The sequence below is a fragment of the Salvelinus alpinus genome, chromosome 7 (genome assembly GCF_045679555.1).
Source record: "Salvelinus alpinus chromosome 7, SLU_Salpinus.1, whole genome shotgun sequence".
In the NCBI taxonomy this organism is placed as follows: Eukaryota; Metazoa; Chordata; class Actinopteri; order Salmoniformes; family Salmonidae; genus Salvelinus; species Salvelinus alpinus.
In genome coordinates, this window is record NC_092092.1 from 69,726,828 (window position 1) to 69,752,498 (window position 25,671).

The window sequence follows — 25,671 nt, forward strand, 5'->3', positions numbered from 1 at the left end:
TATAAAGTTCATATTGCAGTAGAACAGTGAGGACCAGTCTCTATATAAAGTTCATATTGCAGTAGAACAGTGAGGACCAGTCTCTATATAAAGTTCATATTGCAGTAGAACAGTGAGGACCAGTCTCTATATAAAGTTCATATTGCAGTAGAACAGTGAGGACCAGTCTCTATATAAAGTTCATATTGCAGTAGAACAGTGAGGACCAGTCTCTATATAAAGTTCATATTGCAGTAGAACAGTGAGGACCAGTCTCTATATAAAGTTCATATTGCAGTAGAACATTGAGGACCAGTCTCTATATAAAGTTCATATTGCAGTAGAACAGTGAGGACCAGTCTCTATATAAAGTTCATATTGCAGTAGAACAGTGAGGACCAGTCTCTATATAAAGTTCATATTGCAGTAGAACAGTGAGGACCAGTCTCTATATAAAGTTCATATTGCAGTAGAACAGTGAGGACCAGTCTCTATATAAAGTTCATATTGCAGTAGAACAGTGAGGACCAGTCTCTATATAAAGTTCATATTACAGTAGAACAGTGAGGACCAGTTTCTATATAAAGTTCATATTGCAGTAGAACAGTGAGGACCAGTCTCTATATAAAGTTGATATTGCAGTAGAACAGTAGGGACCAGTCTCTATATAAAGTTCATATTGCAGTAGAACAGTGAGGACCAGTCTCTATATAAAGTTCATATTGCAGTAGAACAGTAGGGACCAGTCTCTATATAAAGTTCATATTGCAGTAAAACAGTGAGGACCAGTCTCTATATAAAGCTCGTATTGCAGTAAAACAGTGAGGACCAGTCTCTATATAAAGTTCATATTGCAGTAGAACAGTGAGGACCAGTCTCTATATAAAGCTCATATTGCAGTAGAACAGTGAGGACCAGTCTCTATATAAAGTTCATATTGCAGTAGAACAGTGAGGACCAGTCTCTTTATAAAGTTCATATTGCAGTAGAACAGTGAGGACCAGTCTCTATATAAAGTTCATATTGCAGTAGAACAGTGAGGACCAGTCTCTATATAAAGCTCATATTGCAGTAGAACAGTGAGGACCAGTCTCTATATAAAGTTCATATTGCAGTAAAACAGTGAGGACCAGTCTAAATAAAGTTCGTATTGCAGTAGAACAGTGAGGACCAGTCTCTATATAAAGTTCATATTGCAGTAGAACAGTGAGGACCAGTCTCTACATAAAGTTCATATTGCAGTAGAACAGTGAGGACCAGTCTCTATATAAAGCTCATATTGCAGTAAAACAGTGAGGACCAGTCTCTATATAAAGTTCATATTGCAGTAGAACAGTGAGGACCAGTCTCTATATAAAGCTCATATTGCAGTAGAACAGTGAGGACCAGTCTCTATATAAAGTTCATATTGCAGTAGAACAGTGAGGACCAGTCTCTTTATAAAGTTCATATTGCAGTAGAACAGTGAGGACCAGTCTCTATATAAAGTTCATATTGCAGTAGAACAGTGAGGACCAGTCTCTATATAAAGCTCATATTGCAGTAGAACAGTGAGGACCAGTCTCTATATAAAGTTCATATTGCAGTAAAACAGTGAGGACCAGTCTAAATAAAGTTCGTATTACAGTAGAACAGTGAGGACCAGTCTCTATATAAAGTTCATATTGCAGTAGAACAGTGAGGACCAGTCTCTATATAAAGCTCATATTGCAGTAAAACAGTGAGGACCAGTCTCTATATAAAGCTCATATTGCAGTAAAACAGTGAGGACCAGTCTCTATATAAAGTTCATATTGCAGTAGAACAGTGAGGACCAGTCTCTATATAAAGCTCATATTGCAGTAGAACAGTGAGGACCAGTCTCTATATAAAGTTCATATTGCAGTAGAACAGTGAGGACCAGTCTCTTTATAAAGTTCATATTGCAGTAGAACAGTGAGGACCAGTCTCTATATAAAGCTCATATTGCAGTAAAACAGTGAGGACCAGTCTCTATATAAAGCTCATATTGCAGTAAAACAGTGAGGACCAGTCTCTATATAAAGTTCATATTGCAGTAGAACAGTGAGGACCAGTCTCTTTATAAAGTTCATATTGCAGTAGAACAGTGAGGACCAGTCTCTATATAAAGTTCATATTGCAGTAGAACAGTGAGGACCAGTCTCTATATAAAGCTCATATTGCAGTAGAACAGTGAGGACCAGTCTCTATATAAAGTTCATATTGCAGTAAAACAGTGCGGACCAGTCTAAATAAAGTTCGTATTGCAGTAGAACAGTGAGGACCAGTCTCTATATAAAGTTCATATTGCAGTAGAACAGTGAGGACCAGTCTCTATATAAAGTTCATATTGCAGTAGAACAGTGAGGACCAGTCTCTATATAAAGTTCATATTGCAGTAGAACAGTGAGGACCAGTCTCTATATAAAGTTCATATTGCAGTAGAACAGTGAGGACCAGTCTCTATATAAAGCTCATATTGCAGTAAAACAGTGAGGACCAGTCTCTATATAAAGCTCATATTGCAGTAAAACAGTGAGGACCAGTCTCTATATAAAGTTCATATTGCAGTAGAACAGTAAGGACCAGTCTCTATATAAAGTTCATATTGCAGTAGAACAGTGAGGACCAGTCTCTATATAAAGCTCATATTGCAGTAGAACAGTGAGGACCAGTCTCTATATAAAGTTCATATTGCAGTAAAACAGTGCGGACCAGTCTAAATAAAGTTCGTATTGCAGTAGAACAGTGAGGACCAGTCTCTATATAAAGTTCATATTGCAGTAGAACAGTGAGGACCAGTCTCTATATAAAGTTCATATTGCAGTAGAACAGTGAGGACCAGTCTCTATATAAAGTTCATATTGCAGTAGAACAGTGAGGACCAGTCTCTATATAAAGTTCATATTGCAGTAGAACAGTGAGGACCAGTCTCTATATAAAGCTCATATTGCAGTAAAACAGTGAGGACCAGTCTCTATATAAAGCTCATATTGCAGTAAAACAGTGAGGACCAGTCTCTATATAAAGTTCATATTGCAGTAGAACAGTGAGGACCAGTCTCTATATAAAGTTCATATTGCAGTAGAACAGTGAGGACCAGTCTCTATATAAAGTTCATATTGCAGTAGAACAGTGAGGACCAGTCTCTATATAAAGTTCATATTGCAGTAGAACAGTGAGGACCAGTCTCTATATAAAGTTCATATTGCAGTAGAACAGTGAGGACCAGTCTCTATATAAAGTTCATATTGCAGTAGAACAGTGAGGACCAGTCTCTATATAAAGTTCATATTGCAGTAGAACAGTGAGGACCAGTCTCTATATAAAGTTCATATTGCAGTAGAACAGTGAGGACCAGTCTCTATATAAAGTTCATATTGCAGTAGAACATTGAGGACCAGTCTCTATATAAAGCTCATATTGCAGTAGAACAGTGAGGACCAGTCTCTATATAAAGTTCATATTGCAGTAGAACATTGAGGACCAGTCTCTATATAAAGTTCATATTGCAGTAGAACAGTGAGGACCAGTCTCTATATAAAGTTCATATTTTAGTAGAACAGTGAGGACCAGTCTCTATATAAAGTTCATATTGCAGTAGAACAGTGAGGACCAGTCTCCTTATAAAGTTCATATTGCAGTAGAACAGTGAGGACCAGTCTCTATATAAAGTTCATATTGCAGTAGAACAGTGAGGACCAGTCTCTATATAAAGTTCATATTGCAGTAGAACAGTGAGGACCAGTCTCTATATAAAGTTCATATTGCAGTAGAACAGTGAGGACCAGTCTCTATATAAAGTTCATATTGCAGTAGAACAGTGAGGACCAGTCTCTATATAAAGTTCATATTGCAGTAGAACAGTGAGGACCAGTCTCTATATAAAGTTCATATTGCAGTAGAACAGTGAGGACCAGTCTCTATATAAAGTTCATATTGCAGCCTGGGTTAGAGTGTTTTATGTGTTAGGTCAGGTTCCCAGGGTTCAGTGTTCAGATGTGGCTCTGTTCTCCCTGCTGCTCTGTATGTATGATCTGTGGGGGACAAATCACTCTGGGAACCACACAGGGGTCGCTGGCCCAATCTCCCCCACGCCTCATACAAAAATATGAAATTGTGCAGTTGCTGTATTACGCCAAGACATAATCACTGTGGTAAATGTAGGTTTCTGTCCTAGAAATATGCATCAGCAGTGTGAATATGTCATTATTCTGACTGTATAGTACAACAGGGCTACTGTATAGTATATTGTCTTGTTTTTAGAGTAACGTCTCTCCCTTCTACCCCCTCCCCAGGCTGCCATCTGTCGTAGCAGTCAGCCCCTGTCTGGCTTCAGTGCCCGCTGCCTGGAGGATGAGCAGATGCTGGAGGCCATCGTGAGGTCCAACCCCCGTAGTGACTTCATGTATGTGGTGGACACCAGGCCCAAGGTGAGCCCCTGGCCACAGGGCCAATGGAAGTCCATCAACAACGTCTATTCTGTATGTTCAGGTGGAGCTTGTTTTTCAATACAGCATTTTGCCAGCTGGGCCCTGGGGCCAGGGGCTCATCTTGGGCCTGGTGTCAGCTGGTCAAGCTCACATTAAATGCCTGGCTTCATGCCATTCAGAACATGCACAACATGTACAAAAACAGGGGCAACCTTCATCCTAACTTTAACATGCGGAAGCCTTGCTCCATCTAGTTTTTAAAAGTCATGTCTCTCTGAGGATTTCTCTTTGATTAAACTGTGTGTACTGTATGTCTTTCCAGTTGAATGCAATGGCAAACCGAGCAGCAGGGAAAGGCTATGAAAACGAAGACAACTACTCCAACATCAAGTTTCAGTTCATAGGCATTGAGAACATCCACGTGATGAGGAACAGCCTCCAGAAAATGCTAGAAGGTATGAATCGGGTCAACTCCCACGGTGTTGGAGGCCTGTAGCAGATCATCTTACATTGCATCCATATGAATACTCCACAGTCGGCCAGCTAGCTATCACTCTGTGACTCACTAGACCTCGTTCCGCCATAAAAGCCAATCTCGGTGTTGTTCAGTACATCACTGAGAGCTTGATTTCAGAGAATGCCAAAGTAATATTGACTCACAGCCACAGGTTTTTTATGTCTACTGTCTCTCAACTTTATTAAACCCAATACAGTTCCAGACTGGATTAGTCTGTGATCCCACTTCATTCTCTTTAAGTGGAATCAATATACCAGGTCCCCTGCCACCCCTGTGGCTTTAATATGCAGCGATGCAGACTGCTCTGCTCTGCAATCAGGACTTAGGTTGACCCATAGGAGCGTTTCTGGGTAATGCGCAGGGCCAGGAAGACATTGAATCCATCTGGATTTCATCTGCAAACTATTTTTGTTTCCTGGAGTGGCCGATTTGGGACCTTTTTCCCCTTAAGAGGGAGACGGAGGGCGTGAGAATTATGTGATTTAGCGTATGAAAAATAATATCTGGGCTTAGCTGTGATAACTCCTTGCCCCCTGGAAACACAAGGGAGTCTATGGGTTCCGAAGAATGCAAGAGAGAGGCTTTGTCCTGCAACAGATTGCATGGCAATGCAGTAGATACCTATGTCAGTTCAACATTTAAAAAATAAAAAAAATATTCAGAGAACAATAGTTTCCTGGAAATTAGCCCATGCTGTAAAACCAAGGTTGACTGAACCTGTTCACCTGCAGGCTCCAGCTGCCTGTTGCAGAGTCACATGTCAGGTGGGCTCACGGGTCAGCGCACTAATGTTGTCTGGAAGTACAGTACTCAGGGTCACACACACACGTCAACACATCTGTCAACCCACCCCTCTGTGTACCTCTGTCAACTCTTAATAGCCGTCTGGAGAGATGGATGTTTTTGTAGGGATTTGGCAAATCTACAAATGATAATTGAAAATATTTGTGTTTATTTGAAAACTCTCCTTCGTTAACTGAGCTGTCAACACTGGAGAAACTCTGGAAACATTATTTTGTCACTTTGTCACAACTGACAAATTATTGATCTTAAACTTTCAGATTAAAAATGAAATATTATACACTGTATGTTTTCAAGGAAAACAAATCACATAATGCATTAAGTTGTATGCTGCAGAATTGGGTCTGCATTTAGTTGCCTGTCTTCTGTCTCAATATTTAAAGCCATGTCCATTGTCAAATGGCCTATCTCAATATTTAAAGCGATGTCCAGTGTCAAATGGCCTGTGTCAATATTGACTCAAGAGTCCCCAACATCATATTGGGAAGAAAACTGATCTATTTTCTAAACATACAGTACCAGTCAAAAGTTTGGACATACCTACTCATTCCAGGGTTTTTCTTTGTTTTTACTATTTTCTACATTGTAGAATAATAGTGAAGACATCGAAACTATGAAATAACACATATGGAATCATGTAGTAACCAAAAAAGTGTTAAACAAATCTAAATATATTTTATATTTGAGATTATTCAAACCAGCTTCATGAGGTAGTCACCTGGAATGCATTTCAAATTAACAGGTGTGCCTTGTTAAAAGTTCATTTGTGGAATTTCTTTCCTTAATGCATTTAAGCCAATCAGTTGTGTTGTGACAAGGTAGGGGTGGTATACAGAATATAGCCCTATTTGGTAAAAGACCAAGTCCATATTATGGCAAGAACAGCTCAAATAAGCAAAGAGAAACGACAGTCCATCATTACTTTATGACTTGAAGGTCAGTCAATCTGGAAAATTTGAAGAACTTTGAAAGTTTCTTCAAGTGCAGTCGCAAAAACCATCAAGCTCTATGATGAAACTGGCTCTCATGAGGACCGCCACAGGAAAGGAAGACCCAGAGTTACCTTTGCTGCAGAGGATACGTTCATTAGAGTTACCAGCCTCAGAAATTGCAGCCCAAATAAATGCTTCACAGAGTTCAAGTAACAGACACATCTCAACATTAACTGTTCAGAGGAGACTGTGTGAATCAGGCCTTCAAAGAAACCACTACTAAAGGACACAAATAAGAAGAAAAGACTTGCTTGTGCCAAGAAACACAAGCAATTGACATTAGACCAGTGGAAATCTGTCCTTTTGCCTGATGAGTCCAAATTGGAGATTTTTGGTGGTTCCAACCTCTGTGTCTTTGTGAGACACAGAGTAGGTGAACGGATGATCTCCGCATGTGTGGTTCCCACCGTGAAGCATGGAGGAGGAGGTGTGATGGTGTGGGGGTGCTTTGCTGGTGACACTGTCAGTGATTTATTTAGAATTCAAGGCACACTTAGCCTGCATGGCTACCACAGCATTCTGCAGCGATATGCCATCCCATCAGGTTTGCGCTTCGTGGGACTATCTTTTGTTTTTCAACAGGACAATGACCCAACACACCTCCAGGCTGTGTAAGGACTGTTTGAACAGGAAGGAGAGTGATGGAGTGCTGCATAAGATGACCTGGCCTCCACAATAATCCAACCTCAACCCAATTGAGATGGTTTGGGATGAGTCGGACCGCAGAGTAGCAGCCAACAAGTGCTCAGCATATGTGGGAACTCCTTCAAGACTGTTGGAAAAGTATTCCTTGTGAAGCTGGTTGAGAGAATGCCAAGAGTGTACAAAGCTGTCATCAAGGCAAAGGGTGGCTACTTTGAAAAATCTAAAATGTATTTTGATTTGTTTAAAATTGGTTTTTTTGGGGGTTACTACATGATTCCATATGTGTTATTTCATAGTTTTGATGTCTTCTCTATTATTCTACAATGTAGGAAATAGTAAAAATAAAGAAAAACCTTGAATTTCAAAGATTTCCAGAAATCCCGGTTAGAAGATTCCTGGAATCAGGAAGGAATAAGCAGAAAATCTTTGAATCCTCCAATCATGATTTCTGGAAAACCTGGGAATTATTATTATTATTACCGGGGAAGTTACTGGAATTTGTAACCGTATCCGTGTCTACCACTGACCCCGGTGTGTTTTCCCCTGCAGTGAGTGAGGCATGGTCCCCCTCCATGTCAGAGTTCCTGGAGGGTCTGGAAAGCTCAGGCTGGCTAAAACACATCAAAGCTGTCCTGGACGCTGGCATCTTCATCGCCAAGGTTAGTCTGTCTGGACGATAATCCCCTCTGTCTGTCTCAGTGCTACACTTACCCCTCCTGTTGTGTTCTTTTCATGTTAATTAATTCTGTGTTCCCGGTCAAAAATGACCGACCCATTATAGCTGATTGTAAATCCATAATAATGCATATATTTATCACCTAATGTTATGTTAGATCTTTTTATCAACTTAAGTTCTTGTGAACAGTTTTTTATCTTCTATTTGCTATTTATGGCCTGTAGGCCTCATTGACCTGAGCTCATACAACTCGTTTTTGAGTAAAAAAAGCACAATGTATGGATTATGTTGACTATAACAAATACTCAGATGAAACATATTGTGCTATTTATCACAGACTACTTTGTGTCAAAGTTTAACAAGGACTCTCCTCTTCACCAGTGTCATGATCAAAGATATGATCAAGAGCCTCACATACAGTATATCGTTTGGTCATTGTGCTGCCACAGAATTAATTGTGAGCATGGCCTCAAAAAAGCTTTATATCCCAGAGCTGCGAGAAAAGTTCTAGATATTATTGAAACAATGTTGCGATTGTTTGTGAGAATGCCAACAGGTGTGGTTCCTGTGGGGGAAAGATTCTATTGGGGAAAGGTTCCCGTAGGGGTTGCCATGGAAGCGAAGAAGGGGAGTGAGGTGTGTGTGTGTGTGTGTGTGTGTGTGTGTGTGTGTGTGTGTGTGTGTGTGTGTGTGTGTGTGTGTGTGTGTGTGTGTGTGTGTGTGTGTGTGTGTGTGTGTGTGTGCTCAAACACACATGCATGTGGGGGTCTGGGAGAGGAAGTGTGTCCATCTGATGAATGGGCATATGCCTGAACTCAATTTTATACACTAATTGTAGTCTCGCCCATTCATTTCTAATGACCGGTCATTTTTGACTGGGAACACCACAGGTGTACAAAAGTTAGATAAAACACCCAAAATGTAATGAAAATCATCAAAATGTATTTTGTGTGTTCAGATGCCCCGTGTGGACAAAGTCATGGAACCTTATGACAATCAGATTAAATTAACTAAATTTTTCAGAGAGAAAAATTGTAAATCGGTCCAATTCGACGGGAACATAGCAGGAGGATTAAGTTTTTGTTTTTCAGTCTCTCTCTCTTGTCTGTGCAGGCCGTTGCAGAGGATGGCGTCAGTGTCTTGGTCCACTGCTCAGACGGTTGGGATCGTACTGCTCAGGTGTGCTCTGTGGCCTCCGTGCTCCTGGACCCCTACTACAGGACTCTCAAAGGACTCATGGTACATCCCCTACTGTCTCTCTGAGCAGGGTATCTGCATATTCACTAGTGTACATCTTGAACCTATAGTCAGTTTATAGTGTATGGGTTCATGTATGTCATATTCATAGAAATAATTACCCTAACTATTATATCATACAGACAGCTCTTAACACATGATCAGCAGGTTTGTAATGATTCATGTTTAAAGCCTCCTCTACCTAGTAGCCACTAGCGCTCAATACGTGTTTGAATAGATGGCACTTCATTTGAAATGAAGAACATTCCTTTTCCCTTCGTTTCTGGCTATGTTTAAGTTTTTCAAAATTTTATTGACATGTAAGCACATTGATGTTGACATACTGTTCAATTACGGTGTGATTGTAGTTGATCTTGGACGGTAATGTAAGTAGGTCCGTGCTGTGCTTATGGTTCTGGATTCTTTGATCATGAGGATTTGCTCTGTCTGACTGGGTTTCTGCCAAAAGGCATCTCCATGGAAAAAAGTTACTGCGACAGGAAGCCTGACTTCATACAATCATATTGAGACTTAGTAGAAAACCACCCCACACATTGGGTGAGGAAGTTCAAGCTCTCTCATGGTACAAACTATCTCTCTCTCTAATATTTGTACTCTTTACTGTCCGAGTGTAAGCTGTGAAACAAAGATGAAAGTGATGAAACAGGTTTAGACCCAAGTTATATACAAATAACACCTTCTGGCATCCTCATGCATAAGTAAATCATATTTTATTCCCCTGTATTCAGGTTCTCATTGAAAGAGACTGGGTTTCCTTTGGACACAAGTTCTCTCACAGGTGTGAACTATTGTGTTTTCTTGCAGATATAATTATTTCCTTTAACAACAAAATCAAAAGTTGTACACTGTATAGGGAATAGGGTGCCATTTTGGATGCAGGCTGCCCATGCTGCCCTCTCCCCTCAGATACAACCACCTGGATGGAGACCCCAAGGAGGTGTCCCCGGTCATAGACCAGTTCCTGGAGTGTGTGTGGCAGCTGTCGGAGCAGTTCCCCTGTGCCTTCGAGTACAACGAGAGGTTCCTCATCACCATCCAAAACCACATCTACTCCTGCCAGTACGGAAACTTCATAGGCAATAACCAGAAGGAGAGGACGGAGCTTAGGTAATAACCAGAAGGAGAGGGTGAAGCTAAGGTAATAACCAGAAAGAGAGGGCAGAGCTAAGGTAATAACCAGAAGGATAGGGCGGAGCTTAGGTAATAACCAGAAAGAGAGGGCAGAGCTAAGGTAATAACCAGGAGAGGGCGGAGCTAAGGTAATAACCAGAAGGATAGGGCGGAGCTTAGGTAATAACCAGGAGAGAGCGGAGCTAAGGTAATAACCAGAAAGAGAGGGCGGAGCTAAGGTAATAACCAGAAGGAGAGGGCGGAGCTTAGGTAATAACCAGAAAGAGAGGGCAGAGCTAAGGTAATAACCAGAAAGAGAGGGCAGAGCTAAGGTAATAACCAGAAGGATAGGGCGGAGCTTAGGTAATAACCAGAAAGAGAGGGCAGAGCTAAGGTAATAACCAGGAGAGGGCGGAGCTAAGGTAATAACCAGAAGGATAGGGCGGAGCTTAGGTAATAACCAGGAGAGGGCGGAGCTAAGGTAATAACCAGAAGGAGAGGGCGGAGGTTAGATAATAACCAGAAAGAGAGGGCAGATCTGAGGTAATAGATAGAAGTCTGTCATTTTGCCGTTCCTTGTCTTGAATTTTTGAAACTGACTGTGACTTCACACATAACTAATCTAAACTATTTACTGAATTGTTAAGGCTTTTTTGCTTATTATTTCAGATGAATTGGTGTCAATCTCCATAGTGTTCAAATTCACCTAACATGAGACACAGATTTAAACAAATAGGCCTACTGGACTAGCCAATACAAGAGACATAAACAGGTTCAGTCAGACCTGACAAAAGAGAGCAGGAATTCACACACACATTCTTTCTTTCTCAGTCAGAATCATTTTGGAATGATACATTTTGTGTTGAGCTGTAGTTGGTCGGTGCCGTTTTTTTGAGAATGGCCTTATTTCTATTACAGCATATTGGATGACTGTCATTCATATTCCATTCACCCAGCTCAATGTAACAGCGATAGGTTTAGGCTACTACATGATACTCAAATTTTCCCTATACTCATCATGAGGTTGCTACAACCTAACCTATGAATGAAAGTTTACAACATAGGTGCACATATCGAGAGAAATTTGAGTAATCCAGGTAACAGATATTGACCCATTCAATACCGTCTTGCACACTCTTGCCTGCATCTAGCTGATCTAGGGTGTAATCATTAGTCCAACAGTTACAAACAAGTGTTTCTATTAGACAAATATAGGTATGTTTATCCTCGTTTCGTTCTGTTTGGTTCCGTTTAACTGCTATATCGTTGTCACCATATTAGCTAACGTCAAGTAAACATAGCTACTAGAACTAACGCGTTAGTAAACCTGCTACAATCATGCAGTACAGTGTACAGTTACAGCAGCAAGCAGTTTAGCAATTACACTGGCGTGCCCAGGTGGCAATAAATTAATAAAGCCAAAAGCTTACCTTGACTTAGAAGAGTTCCAGTGTTGGAAAGCCATAGGTAACATAGAATCCTTCTCTGTTTGAGCCGGAGTAAGTGAAAGTGAATTTGTTTTTAGAAATATAGCTAAACTCTTTGAAAAAAGGGTTCCATAAAGGTTCTTCGGCTGTCCCCATAGGAGAACCATTTTTGGTTACAGGTAGAACTCTTTTGGGTGCTAGCTAGCTGTAGCTTATGCTTTTAAGTACTAGATTCATTCTCTGATCCTGTTATTGGGTGGAGAACATGTCAGTTCATGCTGCAAGAACTCTGATAGGTTGGAGGACGTCCTACGGAAGTTGTCATAATTACTGTGTAAGTCTAGGGAAGGGGGTGAGAACCACGAACCTCCTTCCTAGGTTTTGTATTGAAGTCAATGTACCCAGAGGAGGACAGAAATTAGCTGTCCTCTGGCTACACCATGGTGCTACACTACAGAGTGCTGTTGAGGCTACTGTAGACCTTCATTGCGAAACAGTGTTTTTTAATCAATTATTTGGTGACATGTATAGTTTTATCTAAAAAGGATTACTTTTGTAATGTTTCGCTATTTTTATTTTTATCAAATTTACTGAGGAGTATGGTCATCCCCTTTCTCTTCTGAGAAGCCTCCACTGGTCGACATGTGTGGTGTGTTTTGTGTTGAGCTGTAGTTGACATGTGTGATGTGTGTGACATGTGTGATGTGTGTGGCTGTAGTTGACATGTGTGATGTTTGTGGCTGTAGTTGACATGTGTGATGTTTGTGGCTGTAGTTGACATGTGTGATGTTTGTGGCTGTAATTGACATGTGTGATGTGTGTGGCTGTAGTTGACATGTGTGATGTGTGTGTCTGTAGTTGACATGTGTGATGTGTGTGTCTGTAGTTGACATGTGAGATGTGTGTGGCTGTAGTTGACATGTGTGATGTGTGTGTCTGTAGTTGACATGTGTGATGTTTGTGTCTATAGTTGACATGTGAGATGTGTTTTTGTGTTGTCAGGCATCAGGAGAAGACCCATTCTCTGTGGACCTACTTGTGGGAGAACAGGACTGACCACATCAACCCCCTGTACAGACCTGACCACAGCCAGACTCAGGGGGTTCTGCGCCCAGTTACCGCCCCCTACTGTTTTAAGTAGGTTGTGCATATTTAAGGACAAGTAGTATTTCTACACTATTTTTCTCAACTGTATTGAATATGTATAATTTGTGTTGAATATGTATAATTTGTGTGTGTGTGTGTGTGTGTGTGTGTGTGTGTGTGTGTGTGTGTGTGTGTGTGTGTGTGTGTGTGTGTGTGTGTGTGTGTGTGTGTGTGTGTGTGTGTGTGTGTGTGTAGGTTCTGGAGGGCCTTATACAACCGTTTTGACAGAGGCATGCATCCTCGCCAGTCTGTGATAGACTACCTGATGGTCGTCAGAGAGGAGACACAGCAGCTGGAGGAGCAGCTTGTCTCCCATGAGGAGGTAAGGCAGGACAGGAGGGCTGATGATATAGGCTATGTCCCAAATCACACTCTATTCCCTATTTCGTGCACTACTTTTGACCAGGGCCATTTGATTGAAGTCGCTGTTCTTGTTTTCGTTTTTTTTCTAATATTATGTAGTGTTATCCACCCTAGAAAATAGCCATTTTGGAGAAGGAGCAGGGGAAGAGCATCCAGACAAAAACTAACACGTTGGATAGGAGCCATGCGGTGTGGGCCTCTCCCCCTTCAGAGAGCTGCCTGGGTTTGGCCAACACCCCAGGGGACTACAGCGGACTGGGAGACTTCCTCAGTTCATCACCCTGCCAGCAGACGGGGCCAGAGAGCAGTCTTCTGATCCTCCCCCGACCAGGGGAGCGCCGCAAACCCTCCGACCCAGACCTCTCCACCAACAGTGATGACCAGGAGTCGGGCATAGCAGACCTTAGCTCCCCGCCAAGTGGGGACAGTGCCAAGGACCCTGATGAGGCTGCCTACTCTGCTGCCTGAGCAGTAGTGACATTGATGTTGTCAGAGGGAAGAGAGGTGCACTTTAATGGGCAATTGCGCAATGGGTATTATAAACTGACTAACTGTTGGGAATGATAAGTCAGTGAAATGATAAGTGGATCTGATCTGTATGTGTGTTATTTGTGTAGAGTTTTTGCTTTTCATGTGGTTTATGGTATTCCATAGTTAAGAAGTTAGCTACAACAATTCATGGATTTTGTCAGAGGCTTTACAACTAAATAAAATATTTAATGTTATGTATTTATGCAAATGTATAATATGATAATAATATATTTAAAAATTACATTTGGACTAAAAATCTTTCAAGTGCACTGTAAACCAAAACATGATATCAAATGCCAAATTTGTCATTATACTCATGCAGTAAACCTCTCCTAATTTAGTGTAGTTTTATAACCAAAGCCAGTCCATCTGGTTCACTGGGCTCATTGTGCATGCTGTAACTCACGAAGCTACTGAACCAACCCAGCAGGCTGTAGCATGTGGAGATATTGGCATGCTAGTACTAGGGTACGGACACACAGGGAGGAGAGGAGCTTTGTGCATCTCACCCAACAGAAGGATCACAAGTCTGTTCAAACCGCTTAGGTCTCACTGTCAAAGCACAGGTACTGACTGTCTTGTGGAATAATATATACTGCTATTGTAAGCATTGCATGTTGTTTTATTTGTATAAAGAATATACATAATATGTCCTACAATCTATATCCTATTTCAAAGGAATATTACAACATAAATATTTATTTTTATTTAATTAATTTGTAAATGGATTTATTTGATTGTGTTAAAAGTTCACTAGAAAAGACCACTAAAGCTTTAAGAGGACTTGTGCATTAAATAAAGATTGAACATTCTTGGGATTAAGACTTTTGACTTACCTTATAAACAAAAAGTTGATTCATGAAAGTTGATTCAACATTCAAGTTTTTGATGGATATTTTCTGCTTGCTCATGCTACGTTCATAACTAAGTGGGAAGGTGGTATTTACCTATACGCCTGGGGAAAATCCACCTGAATAACCCTCCAACTCAATTACTGAGCTCTGACTTCTCCCACATGCTGTACCAGGGTTGCATACTCCTTGTATACATCATCCAACTAAATGCTTAGTTAGTATAATGGGGATCCTGTTTTCTGGAAACAATGCCTGCAGTACCGCGGACGGCCTCCAGCTTGAAATCCTCAATGCGAAGTTTGAGTCGTTCTCCCCTGGTAGTTATGGCCCTGCTCTGTATGGATATTTTTGCCCACCCCCACAATGTACATTTTTTCAACCTGCACAGTAGGAGGCGACCAGACACATTTTTGGGTGTAGTCTGCCAATAAACCTAGAAGAAGACGTAGAGACGAAAAGGAACCGGGGTGTATACATTAGTCCAAACAGTTGCAAAACAACTAAAACGAGAGTTTCTATTGGACAAATTCAGGTAAGTCCCGCCCATTTCGTTCCGTTTGCTTCCGTTTAACAAACGTTTCCGAACAGAATCGGCGTAATGAATACGCCCCAGTCCTTGGACTCCAAAGGCCAACGTGCATACTTTCGTGACGTCACTGCTTGCGTGATGACGTTGTAATGGAGGTTCAGAGGTGGCAGCTGTGGGTTGATATCAATGACTGTCGGTATTTGGAATATAAAACTGTTTAAAAGTTAGGTAAAAGGCCCTGACCGTTTTTAAACAAGGTAATTGGGAGTTTTTTAACTGTTCACTTGTAATTGCACAACCCTTATTTAGTGAACGCTAAGTCGGGAAGGTTGAAATTCAAGCCCTATTAGGAGTTGGTTAGTTAGCTAGATTTGCTAGCCAGCCACATATTTTAGCCAGCTGGCTAACGTTAGCTGACAGGTGCTAGGGTTGGGCATTATAAAAGGCGATGAAACACTATGATATCATTGTATCTGAAGAGAAACGCATCCTGTCCCCACTCTAATGTTTGCAGATTCCTAGCTAATTAGCTAGTGAACTGCTAACTAACTAGCTAGTGGGACAGGTAAGTTAGCTCAGTTCGATAACTAGATGGGTGCCTGTCGTCACAGCCTGCTAAAAAGGTAGCTAGCCAGTTACTTGCCCCAATAACATCAAAGCATAGTAAAGTCCTCCAAACAGCAAGATTGTTAGCTACAGCATTAGCTATCTAGCTTAAGCAGTATGTTACACAGTATATTAGCTAGCTAACGTCCTCCAGTCAAATCTAGCTAACGTTAACTAGATGTTTTCATGTAACCATTGAGTATGTGGCAAGAAATCTCACAGGGTTATTGTGTAGCCTGACATTGTTTGTTGTTTATCTCCAGGTCAAACAAATAAAGAAGGACCACAATTCCATGGTCATTTTCTCGATTGAGAGTTTGTTTGTTTGTTTTTGATGCCTTGCTTGTAGAGCTGGCACTATGCCCGCGGCTACTGTGGATCATAGCCAAAGAATATGTGAGGTTTGGGCTGACAACCTGGATGAAGAACTCAAAAGGATCCGCCAGGTCATTCGAAAATACAACTACATTGCCATGGTAAGTTATGAAGAGTTCTGATCAAAGGCATCTTGGTTGACACTGACAGATATGTGCTGAACATTGTGCTGCTGCTCCATTTCTGCCTTCTCTATTGCTTTGTGTTCTGTTCATAGGACACAGAGTTTCCAGGTGTAGTTGCGAGACCGATTGGAGAGTTCAGAAGCAATGCTGACTACCAGTACCAGTTACTGCGATGTAATGTAGACTTGCTAAAGATTATCCAGCTGGGCCTTACCTTTATGAATGAACAGGGTGAATATCCACCGGGAACTTCAACATGGCAGTTCAATTTTAAGTTTAACCTCACGTAAGCGTTCCCCTTTCTATGATGTCTATCATTGTTCAACAAATTTTCATGTCTTGTATCAAGACTTGACTTGCCCATTTTAGAGGACTCAGCTATATGACCTGCCTCTTGTACAGCACCTACAGAACAGGGGAAGTTTCATAGCAACGGCTCTTTGGAGGCACTAGGAGAAAAGGAAGAACCTTTTTGTTTTTACCATGAAAGGTTTTAAAGATGATTGTAATGTTTATATGTATTGTATGGTACTTTCTTGAGGAATTACATTTTTATACCTTGAGATCTCTGCATTAAAGTTAACTACAAAAAGGAAGTCCATTTGATGTAGTCTGTTATTGAGGTGATATTATTGTAGTATGGAGTTTGACTAGTTTACATGTCTGGACTGATGGGCAAAGGCACAAACAAACCTGCTCATATGACGTATGAAACCAAGGCAAGAACAGGCCTATGTTCAGTGTTGATACTGCACACAATCAGGGTCACGCTCATGACTAGTTCTGGGCCAGGCCATTTGAAGGCTCAATGTCAGCAAGCCACATTGAACACCCTGGACCAGAGCTAGTTCAGGACCTCCATACAGGAGTGAACGTTGTCACACTGAAGCTGCACTGCCTGCACACCGTTCAGGTAAAGGACAATGTGACCAAGATTGTTTAGAAACCATGTGGCCAAGACTTTCACTTGAGCCACCAAATACTCACATGAGGAGCTGCTTACTTTCTCAACGAGCTAATTTACTTGCTTTTCTCCTAGTGCCTCTCAAGTCATTTTTCAAATGTTTATATTGACATATTTCATAAATGCTTTCGAGCATATCGCAGGTACTGTTTTATTTTCATGTTTGTTTTGGTGAGGCACTGAAGACAGTGTTTTGAGTAGTATTTTAATTTTGTTGTTTACATGTAACTTGTTTCTATTGTGGAAGTAAAACCTAAAGGCTTATCAGAAGTCTCAGACATTGAAGAAGAGATAGATATAAATATATATATATAGTTGGACTGCATCCACTTACACAGCAACAACAACTTTGTCATGCTTAGTGTACCCCTTGTTCTTATAGCCATTACATTCATTGATATAAATCAGGGGTTCTTAAACTTTTTCGGCTCTTGACACAAAATATATACATTTACTATATTCCCGTGACCCATATCTTGTTCCAACGACCCAAATTAAGAAGAAATTGTGTTAATATAGATATATTCTCATGACTCGCGAACCACCTCTCATATGCCCAGGAGCCACTTTGGGTCCCGATCCACAGTTTAAGAAACCCTGTTATAAATGTGTAGCCTAGGTGTGAGTGTGACAGGTGTCTCCCTTTCCGTCGTCAGGGAGGACATGTATGCACAGGACTCCATCGAGCTCTTGACAACATCAGGCATCCAGTTCAAGAAACACGAGGAGGAGGGGATCGAGACATTGTACTTGGCTGAACTGCTCATGACCTCAGGGGTGGTGCTCTGTGAGGGCGTCAAGTGGCTTTCTTTCCACAGGTAGGCCATTTAAAATCAAATCAAACTTTATTTGTCACATGCACCGAATACAACAAGTGTAGACCTTAAAGTGAAATGCTTACTTACAAGCCCTTAACCAACAGTGCAGTTCAAGAATAGTTAAAAAAGATTTGCCAAATGAACTAAAGTAAAAAATAATAAAAAGGAACACGAACATAACAATAACGAGGCTATATACAAGGGGTACCGGTACCGAGTCAGTGTGGCGGTACATGTTAGTTGAGGTAATTTGTACATGTAGGTAGGTGTGAAGTGACTGCATAGATAATAAATAGTGATTAGCTGCAGTGCACAAAACAAATGGAGGGGGGGTATCAATGTAAATAGTCTGGTGGACATTTAATTAATTGTTCAGCACTCTTATGGCTTGGGGGTAGAAGCTGTTATGGAGCCTTTTGGTCCTAGACTTGGCGCTCCGGTACTGCTTGCCGTGCGGTAGCAGAGAAAACAGTCTATGACTTGGGTGACTGGAGTCTCTGACAATTTTATGGGCTTTCCTCTGACACCGCCTATTATATAGGTCCTGGATGGCAGGAAGTTTGGCCCCAGTGATGTACTGGGTCGTACGCCCTACCCTCTGTAATGCTTTACAGTCAGATGCCAAGCAGTTGCCATACCAGGCGGTGATGCTACCGGTCAGGATGCTCTCAATGGTGCAGCTGGAGAACTTTTTGAGGATCTGGGGACCCATGCCAAATCTTTTCAGTCTCCTGAGGGGGAAAAGGTTTTGTCGTGTTCTCTTCAGGACTGTCTTGGTGTGTTTGGACCATGATAGTTCGTTGGTGATGTGGACACCAAAGAACTTAAATCTCGACCCGCTCCACTACAGCCCCGTCGATGTTAATGGGGGCCTGTTCAGCCCGCCTTTTCCTGTAGTCCACGATCAGCTCCTTTGTCTTGCTCACATTGAGGAAGAGGTTGTTGTCCTGGCACCACAATGCCAGTTCTCTGACCTCCCTATAGGGTTTATCATTTTTGTTGGTGATCAGGCCTTCCACTGTTGTGTCGTCAAGAAACTTAATGATGGTGTTGGAGTCGTGTTTGGCCATGGCGGGCGTGGGTGAACAGGGAGTACAGGAGGGGACTAAGTACACACCTCTGAGGGGCCCCAGTGTTGAGGATCAGCGTGGCAGACGTGTTGTTGCCTACCCTTACCACCTGGGGGCGTCCCGTCAGGAAGTCCAGGATCCAGTTTCAGAGGAAGGTGTTTAGTCCCAGGGTCCTTACCTTAGTGATGAGCTTGTGGGCACTATGGTGTTGAACGCTGAGCTGTAGTCAATGAACAGCATTCGCACATAGGTGTTCCTTTGTCCAGGTGGGAAAGGGCAGTGTGGAGTGCGATTGCGTCATCTGTTGGGGCGGAATGCGAATTGCAGTGGGTCTAGGGTATCCGGGAGTATGCTGTTGATGTGAGCCATGACCAGCCTTTCAAAGCACGTCATTGCTACCAACGTGAGTGCTATGGGGCGGTAATCATTTAGGCAGGTTCCTTGGGCACAGGGACTATGGTGGTCTGCTTGAAACATGTAAGTATTACAGACTCGGTCAGGGAGAGGTTGAAAATGTCAGTGAAAGCGCTTGCTAGTTGGTTCGTGCATATTTTGAGTACACATTCTGGTAATCCGTCTGGCCCCGTGGCTTTGTGAAGGTTGTTTAAAGGTCTTGCTCACATCGGCTACCGAGAGCGTTATCACAGTCATCCAGAACAGCTGGTGCTCTCGTGCATGCTTCAGTGTTTCTTGCCTTGAAGCGAGCATAAAAGGCATTTAGCTCATCTGCTAGATTCGCATCACTGGGCAGCTCGCGTCTGGGTTTCCCTTTGTAGTCCGTAATAGTTTTCAAGCTTTGCTACATCCGACGAGCGTCAAAGCCGGTATAGTATGATTCAATCTTAGTCCTGTATTGACGCTTTGCTTGTTTGATGGTTCGTCTGAGGGCATAGCAGGATTAGTGTCCTGCTCCTCGAAAGCGGCAGCTCTAGCCTTTAGCTCGATGCGGATGTTGCCTGTAATCCATGGCTTCTGGTTGGGATATATACATACAGTCACTGTGGGGATGACGTCGTCAATGTACTTATTGATGAAGCCGATGATTGAGGTGGTATACTCCTCAATGTCATTGGATGAATCCTGGAGCATATTCCAGTGTGTGCTAGCAAAACAGTCCTATAGCGTAGCATCCGCGTCATCTGACCACTTCCGTATTGAGCGAGTCACTGTTACTTCCTGCTTTAGTTTTTGCTTGTAAGCTGGAATCAGGAGGATATATTTATTGTCAGATTTGCTAAATGGAGAGCGGGGGAGAGCTTTTTATGCATCTCTGTGGGTGGAGTAAAGGTGGTCTAGAGTTTTTTTTCCTTTTTCCTCTGTTTGCACATGTGACATGCTGGTAAAAATGTGGTAAAACTGATTTAAGTTTGCCTGCATTAAAGTCCCCGGCCACTAGGAGCGCCGCTTCTGGATGAGCATTTTCTTGTTTGCTTATGGCCTTATAGAGTTGGTTGAGTGAGGTATTACTGCCGGTATCGGTTAGTGGTGGTACGAATAATATAGATGAGATCTCTCTTGGTAGATAGTGTGGTCGTCAGCTTATCACAAGGTACTCTACCTCAGGCGAGCAATACCTCGAGACTTCTTTAATATTATACATTGCGCACCAGCTGTTATTGACAAAAAGACACACACCCCCACCCCTCGTCTGAAACATAAGATATTACATTTGTTTTTGTCCCGTTGGTAGGATAATCGTAGGTCATCAATTTTATTTTCCAATGATTGCATGTTTGCAAGTAGAACAGATGGCAGTGGGAGTTTACTTGCTCGCCTACATAGTCTCAGAAGGCAGCCCGACCTGCGCCCTCTTTTCCTCCGTCTTTTCTTCATGCAAATGACGGGGATTTGGGCCTGTTCCCGGGAAAGCGGTATATCCTTCTCGTCGGACTCGTTAAAGGAAAAAGCTTCTTCCAGTTCGTGGTGAGAAATCGCTTTTCTGATGTCCAGAAGTTATTTTCGGTCATAAGAGACGGTAGCAGCAACATTATGTACAAAATAAGGTACAAAATAAGTTACAAACAACGCAAAAACTAACAAAATAGCACAGTTGGTTAGGAGCATGTAAAACTTCAGCCCTGCTTTTCGGCGCCATCTTATCAGATCCAGATTCTAACCATGTATGTTATTTGTTATTTGGTATAGACTTGACCATTATTAAAATCAATCATCTTAGACCTAAGAAGCATTTTGTTTATTTTTCTGTTTGCAGTGGCTATGACTTTGGCTATCTGATCAAGATTCTGTCCAACTCTAACCTGCCCGAAGAGGAAGTGGACTTCTTTGAGATCCTTCGCCTGTTCTTCCCCATCATATATGATGTCAAGTACCTCATGAAGAGCTGCAAAAACCTCAAGGTAACTTCAGCACATCATAACAGTTAAAGAAAGTATTACTCAGCTGTGTATTCAATGAGTTTTCAGAGAGCTAACTAGGCCACAAGTCTTAATCGATAGCCTTTAAATGCATTATAGACATGGCCAGATGGCTAGATTAGCAGAATCTGTGAGTGACTGGGCGTGGTTTGATTGACAGGGTGGGCTACAGGAAGTGGCAGAACAGCTGGAGCTGGAGAGGATTGGCCCCCAGCACCAAGCTGGCTCAGACTCACTACTGACAGGCATGGCATTCTTCAAGATGAGAGAGGTACTCTGTCCATGTGTGTGTCCCAAATGGAACCCTATTCAATATACAGTACCAGTCAAAAGTTATGACACACCACCTACTCATTCAAGGGTTTTTATTTATTTTTTACTATTTTCTACATTGTAGAATAATAGTGAAGATATCAAATCTATGAAATAACACAAATGGAGTTATGTAGTAACCAAAAAAGTGTTAAACAAATCAAAATATATTTGAGATTATTCAAAGTAGCCACCATTTGCCTTGATGACAGCTTTGCACACTCTTGTCATTCTCTCAACCAGCTTCATGAGGAATGCTTTTCCAACAGTCTTGAAGGAGTTCCCACATATGCTGAGCACTTGTTGGCTGCTTTTTCTTCACTCTGCGGTCCAACTCATCACAAACCATCTCAATTGGGTCGAGGTCGGGTGATTGTGGAGGCCAGGTCATCTGATGCAGCAATGCATCACTCTCCTTCTTGGTCTAATAGCTCCTACACAGCCTGGAGGTGTGTTGGGTCATTGTCCTGTTGAAAAACAAATGATAGTCCCACTAAGCGCAAATCAGATGGGATGGCGTATCGCTGCATAATGCTGTGGTAGCCATGCTGGTTAAGTGTGCCTTGAATTATACATAATTCATTGACAGTGTCACCAGCAAAGCACCATCACACCTCCATGCTTCACGGTGGGAACCACACATGCGGAGTACATCCGTCTACTCTGCGTCTCACAAAGACACGGCGGTTGGAACCAAAAATCTCAAATTTGGACTCATCAGACCAAAGGACAGATTTCCACCGGCCTAATGTCCATTGCTCGTGTTTCTTGGCCCAAGCATGTCTCTTCTTCTTTTTGATATTCTTAAGTACAGTGGCTTGCGAAAGTATTCACCCCCTTAGGCATTTTTACTATTTTGTTGCCTTACAACCTGGAATTAAAATAGTTTTTTTGGGGGGGGTTTGTATCATTTGATTTACAGAACATGCTTAACACTTTGAAGATGCAAAATATTTTTTCTTGTGAAGCAAACAAGAAGTAAGACAAAAAACAGAGTACCTGAGCATGCATAACTATTCAACCCCCCAAAGTCAATACTTTGTTTAGCCACCTTTTGCGGAAATTACAGCTGCAAGTCTCTTGGGCTATGTCTCTATAAGCTTGGCACATCCAGCCACTGGAATTTTTGCCCATTCTTCAAGGCAAAATTGCTCCAGGTCCTTCAAGTTGGATGGGTTCCGCTGGTGTACAGCAATCTTTAAGTCATACCACAGATTCTCAATTGGATTGAGGTCTGGGCTTTGACTAGGCCATTCCAAGACATTTAAATGTTTCCCCTTAAACCACTCGAGTGTTGCTTTAGCAGTATGCTTAGGGTCATTGTCCTGCTGGAAGGTGAACCTCCGTCCAAATCTCTGGAAGACTGAAACAGGTTTCCCTCAAGAATTTCCCTGTATTTAGCGCCATCCATCATTCCTTTAATTCTGACCAGTTTCCCAGTCCCTGCCGATGAAAAACATCCCCACAGCATGATGCTGCCACCACCATGCTTCACTGTGGGGATGGTGTTCTCGGGTGATGAGAGGTGTTGGGTTTGCGCCAGACATACCATTTTCCTTGATGGCCAAAAAGCTACATTTTAGTCTCATCTGACCAGAGTACCTTCTTCCATATGTTTGGGGAGTCTCCCACATGCCTTTTGGTGAACACCAAACGTGTTTGCTTATTTTTTTTATTTTTCTTTAATTAAGCAATGGCTTTTTTCTGGCCACTCTTCCGTAAAGCCCAGCTCTGTGGAGTGTACGGCTTAAAGTGGTCCTATGGACGGATTCTCCAATCTCCACTGTGGAGCTTTGCAGCTCCTTCAGGGTTATCTTTGGTTATCTTTGGTCTCTTTGTGGCCTCTCTGATTAATGCCCTCCTTGCCTGGTCTGTGAGTTTTGGCAGGTTTGTTGTGGTGCCATATTCTTTCAATGTTTTAATAATGGATTTAATGGTGCTCCTTGGGATGTTCGCAGTTTTGGATGTTTTTTTATAACCCAACCCTTATCTGTACTTCTCCACAACTTTGTCCCTGACCTCTTTGGAGTGCTCCTTGATCTTCATGGTGCCGCTTGGTGGTGCCCATTGCTTAGTGGTGTTGCAGACTCTGGGGCCTTTCAAAACAGGAGTATATATACTGAGATCATGTGACAGATCATGTGACACTTAGATTGCACACAGGTGGACTTTATTTAACTAATTATGTGACTTTTGAAGGTATTTGGTTGCATCAGATCTTATTTAGTGGCTTCATAGCAAAGGGTTGAATACATATGCACGCACCACTTTTACTTATTTAATTTTATTGAACAAGTAATTTTTTTCACTTCTCCAATTTGGACTATTTTGTGTATGTCCATTACATGAAATCGAAATAAAAATCTATTTAAATTACAGGTTGTAATGCAACAAAATAGTAAAAACGCCAAGGGGGATGAATACTTTTGCAAGGCACTGTAGTGGTTTCTTTGCAGCAATTTCACCATGAATGCCTGATTCATGCAGTCTCCTCTGAACAGTTGATGTTCAGATGTGTCTGATACTTGAACTCTGTGAAGCATTTATTTGGGCTGCAATTTCTGAGGCTGTTAACTCAAATGAACTTATCCTCTGCAGCAGAGGTAACTCTGGATCTTCCTTTCCTCTGGCGGTCCTCATGAGAGACAGTTTCATCATAGTGCTTAATGGTTTTTGTGACTGCGCTTGAAGAAATTGACTGACCATGTCTTAAAGTAATGATGGGCTGTCATTTCTCTTTGCTAATTTGAGCTGTTCTTGCCATAATGTGGACTTGGTCTTTTACCAAATAGGGCTACCTTCTGTATATCACCCCTACCTTGTCACAAAACAACTGATTGGCTCAAATTCATTAAAAAGGAAAGAAATTTACTTTTTAACAAGTCACACCTGTTAATTGAAATGCATTCCAGGTGACTACCTCATGAAGCTGGTTGAGAGAATGTCAATTGTGCAAAGCTGTCATTTTATGTCACCTTTATTTAACTAGGCAAGTCAGTTAAGAACAAATTCTTATTTACAATTTACCAAACGGCGTCCTGCGGGGGCTGGGATTAAAATAATTATCAATTAAATAAAAATACAGAACAAAACACATCACAACAAGAGAGACAACACAACACTACAGACCTAAGAAAATAACAACAGCATGGCAGCAACATATGACAACACAACATAACAAGGTCCAAACATTATTGGGCACAAACAACAGCAAGAAGGGATGGACTACTTTGAAGAATCTCAAATATAAAACAGTCTTGCCTTGCCTTGCCTTGCTCAGGGGCAGAACAACAGATTTTTACCTTGTCAGCTCGGGGATTCGATCCAGCAACCTTTTGGTTACTGGCCCAACGCTCTAACCACTAGGCTACCTGCCGCCCCATTTCTACAATGTAGAAAATAGTAACAATAAAGGAAAACCCTTGAATGAGTTTGTTTGTCCAAACTTTTGACTGGTACTGTATAGTTCACTACTTCTGACCAGAGCCCTGTGGGCCCAGATCAAAGTAGTGCCCTATAAAGGGAATAGGGTTGGTACTGAGATGTTTGTGTGAATGGATCATAGAACAGGGAGATGACTCACAACTTGCATTTCTTCAAAGAGCCACCAGATGTTATTAGAGATAAACATATACTACTTTCATACCGTATTAAAAAAAAAAATCCTGACAGCTGTGATGGAAACAGGAAGTTTCAGTACAATTTTATAAATTCTGACAATTTGTTCGTTTGACATGGTAAGATATTTTTGTGTCAGTAAAATTAA

General features: G+C 41.7%; 2 protein-coding genes across 9 annotated transcripts in view; both read left to right on the forward strand.

Annotated features, from left to right (window-relative positions):
* mtmr7a (myotubularin related protein 7a) overlaps positions 1 to 14,695 on the forward strand; it is a 50,677-nt gene extending 35,982 nt beyond the window's left edge. For 2 of the 3 annotated variants that reach the window (XM_071411451.1, XM_071411450.1), the window contains exons 6-14: positions 4,278 to 4,412; positions 4,735 to 4,867; positions 7,917 to 8,026; positions 9,157 to 9,282; positions 10,029 to 10,078; positions 10,207 to 10,407; positions 12,840 to 12,974; positions 13,179 to 13,305; positions 13,461 to 14,695. In XM_071411451.1, coding sequence (XP_071267552.1) covers positions 4,278 to 4,412; positions 4,735 to 4,867; positions 7,917 to 8,026; positions 9,157 to 9,282; positions 10,029 to 10,078; positions 10,207 to 10,407; positions 12,840 to 12,974; positions 13,179 to 13,305; positions 13,461 to 13,814 — 1,371 coding nt within the window. In that variant the 3' untranslated portion in view covers positions 13,815 to 14,695. Of the gene's footprint in view, positions 1 to 4,277; positions 4,413 to 4,734; positions 4,868 to 7,916; positions 8,027 to 9,156; positions 9,283 to 10,028; positions 10,079 to 10,206; positions 10,408 to 12,839; positions 12,975 to 13,178; positions 13,306 to 13,445 lie in introns of all 3 variants that reach the window. The other variant, XM_071411452.1, reaches the window with a different exon arrangement.
* Positions 14,696 to 15,328: 633 nt separating this feature from the next.
* cnot7 (CCR4-NOT transcription complex, subunit 7) overlaps positions 15,329 to 25,671 on the forward strand; it is a 13,824-nt gene continuing 3,481 nt past the window's right edge. For 2 of the 6 annotated variants that reach the window (XM_071411457.1, XM_071411455.1), the window contains exons 1-6: positions 15,329 to 15,517; positions 16,130 to 16,342; positions 16,459 to 16,652; positions 17,987 to 18,148; positions 21,431 to 21,575; positions 21,754 to 21,864. In XM_071411457.1, coding sequence (XP_071267558.1) covers positions 16,226 to 16,342; positions 16,459 to 16,652; positions 17,987 to 18,148; positions 21,431 to 21,575; positions 21,754 to 21,864 — 729 coding nt within the window. In that variant the 5' untranslated portion in view covers positions 15,329 to 15,517; positions 16,130 to 16,225. The remainder of the gene's footprint in view (positions 15,518 to 16,129; positions 16,343 to 16,458; positions 16,653 to 17,986; positions 18,149 to 21,430; positions 21,576 to 21,753; positions 21,865 to 25,671) is intronic. The other 4 variants (XM_071411456.1, XM_071411458.1, XM_071411459.1 and 1 more) reach the window with 4 other exon arrangements.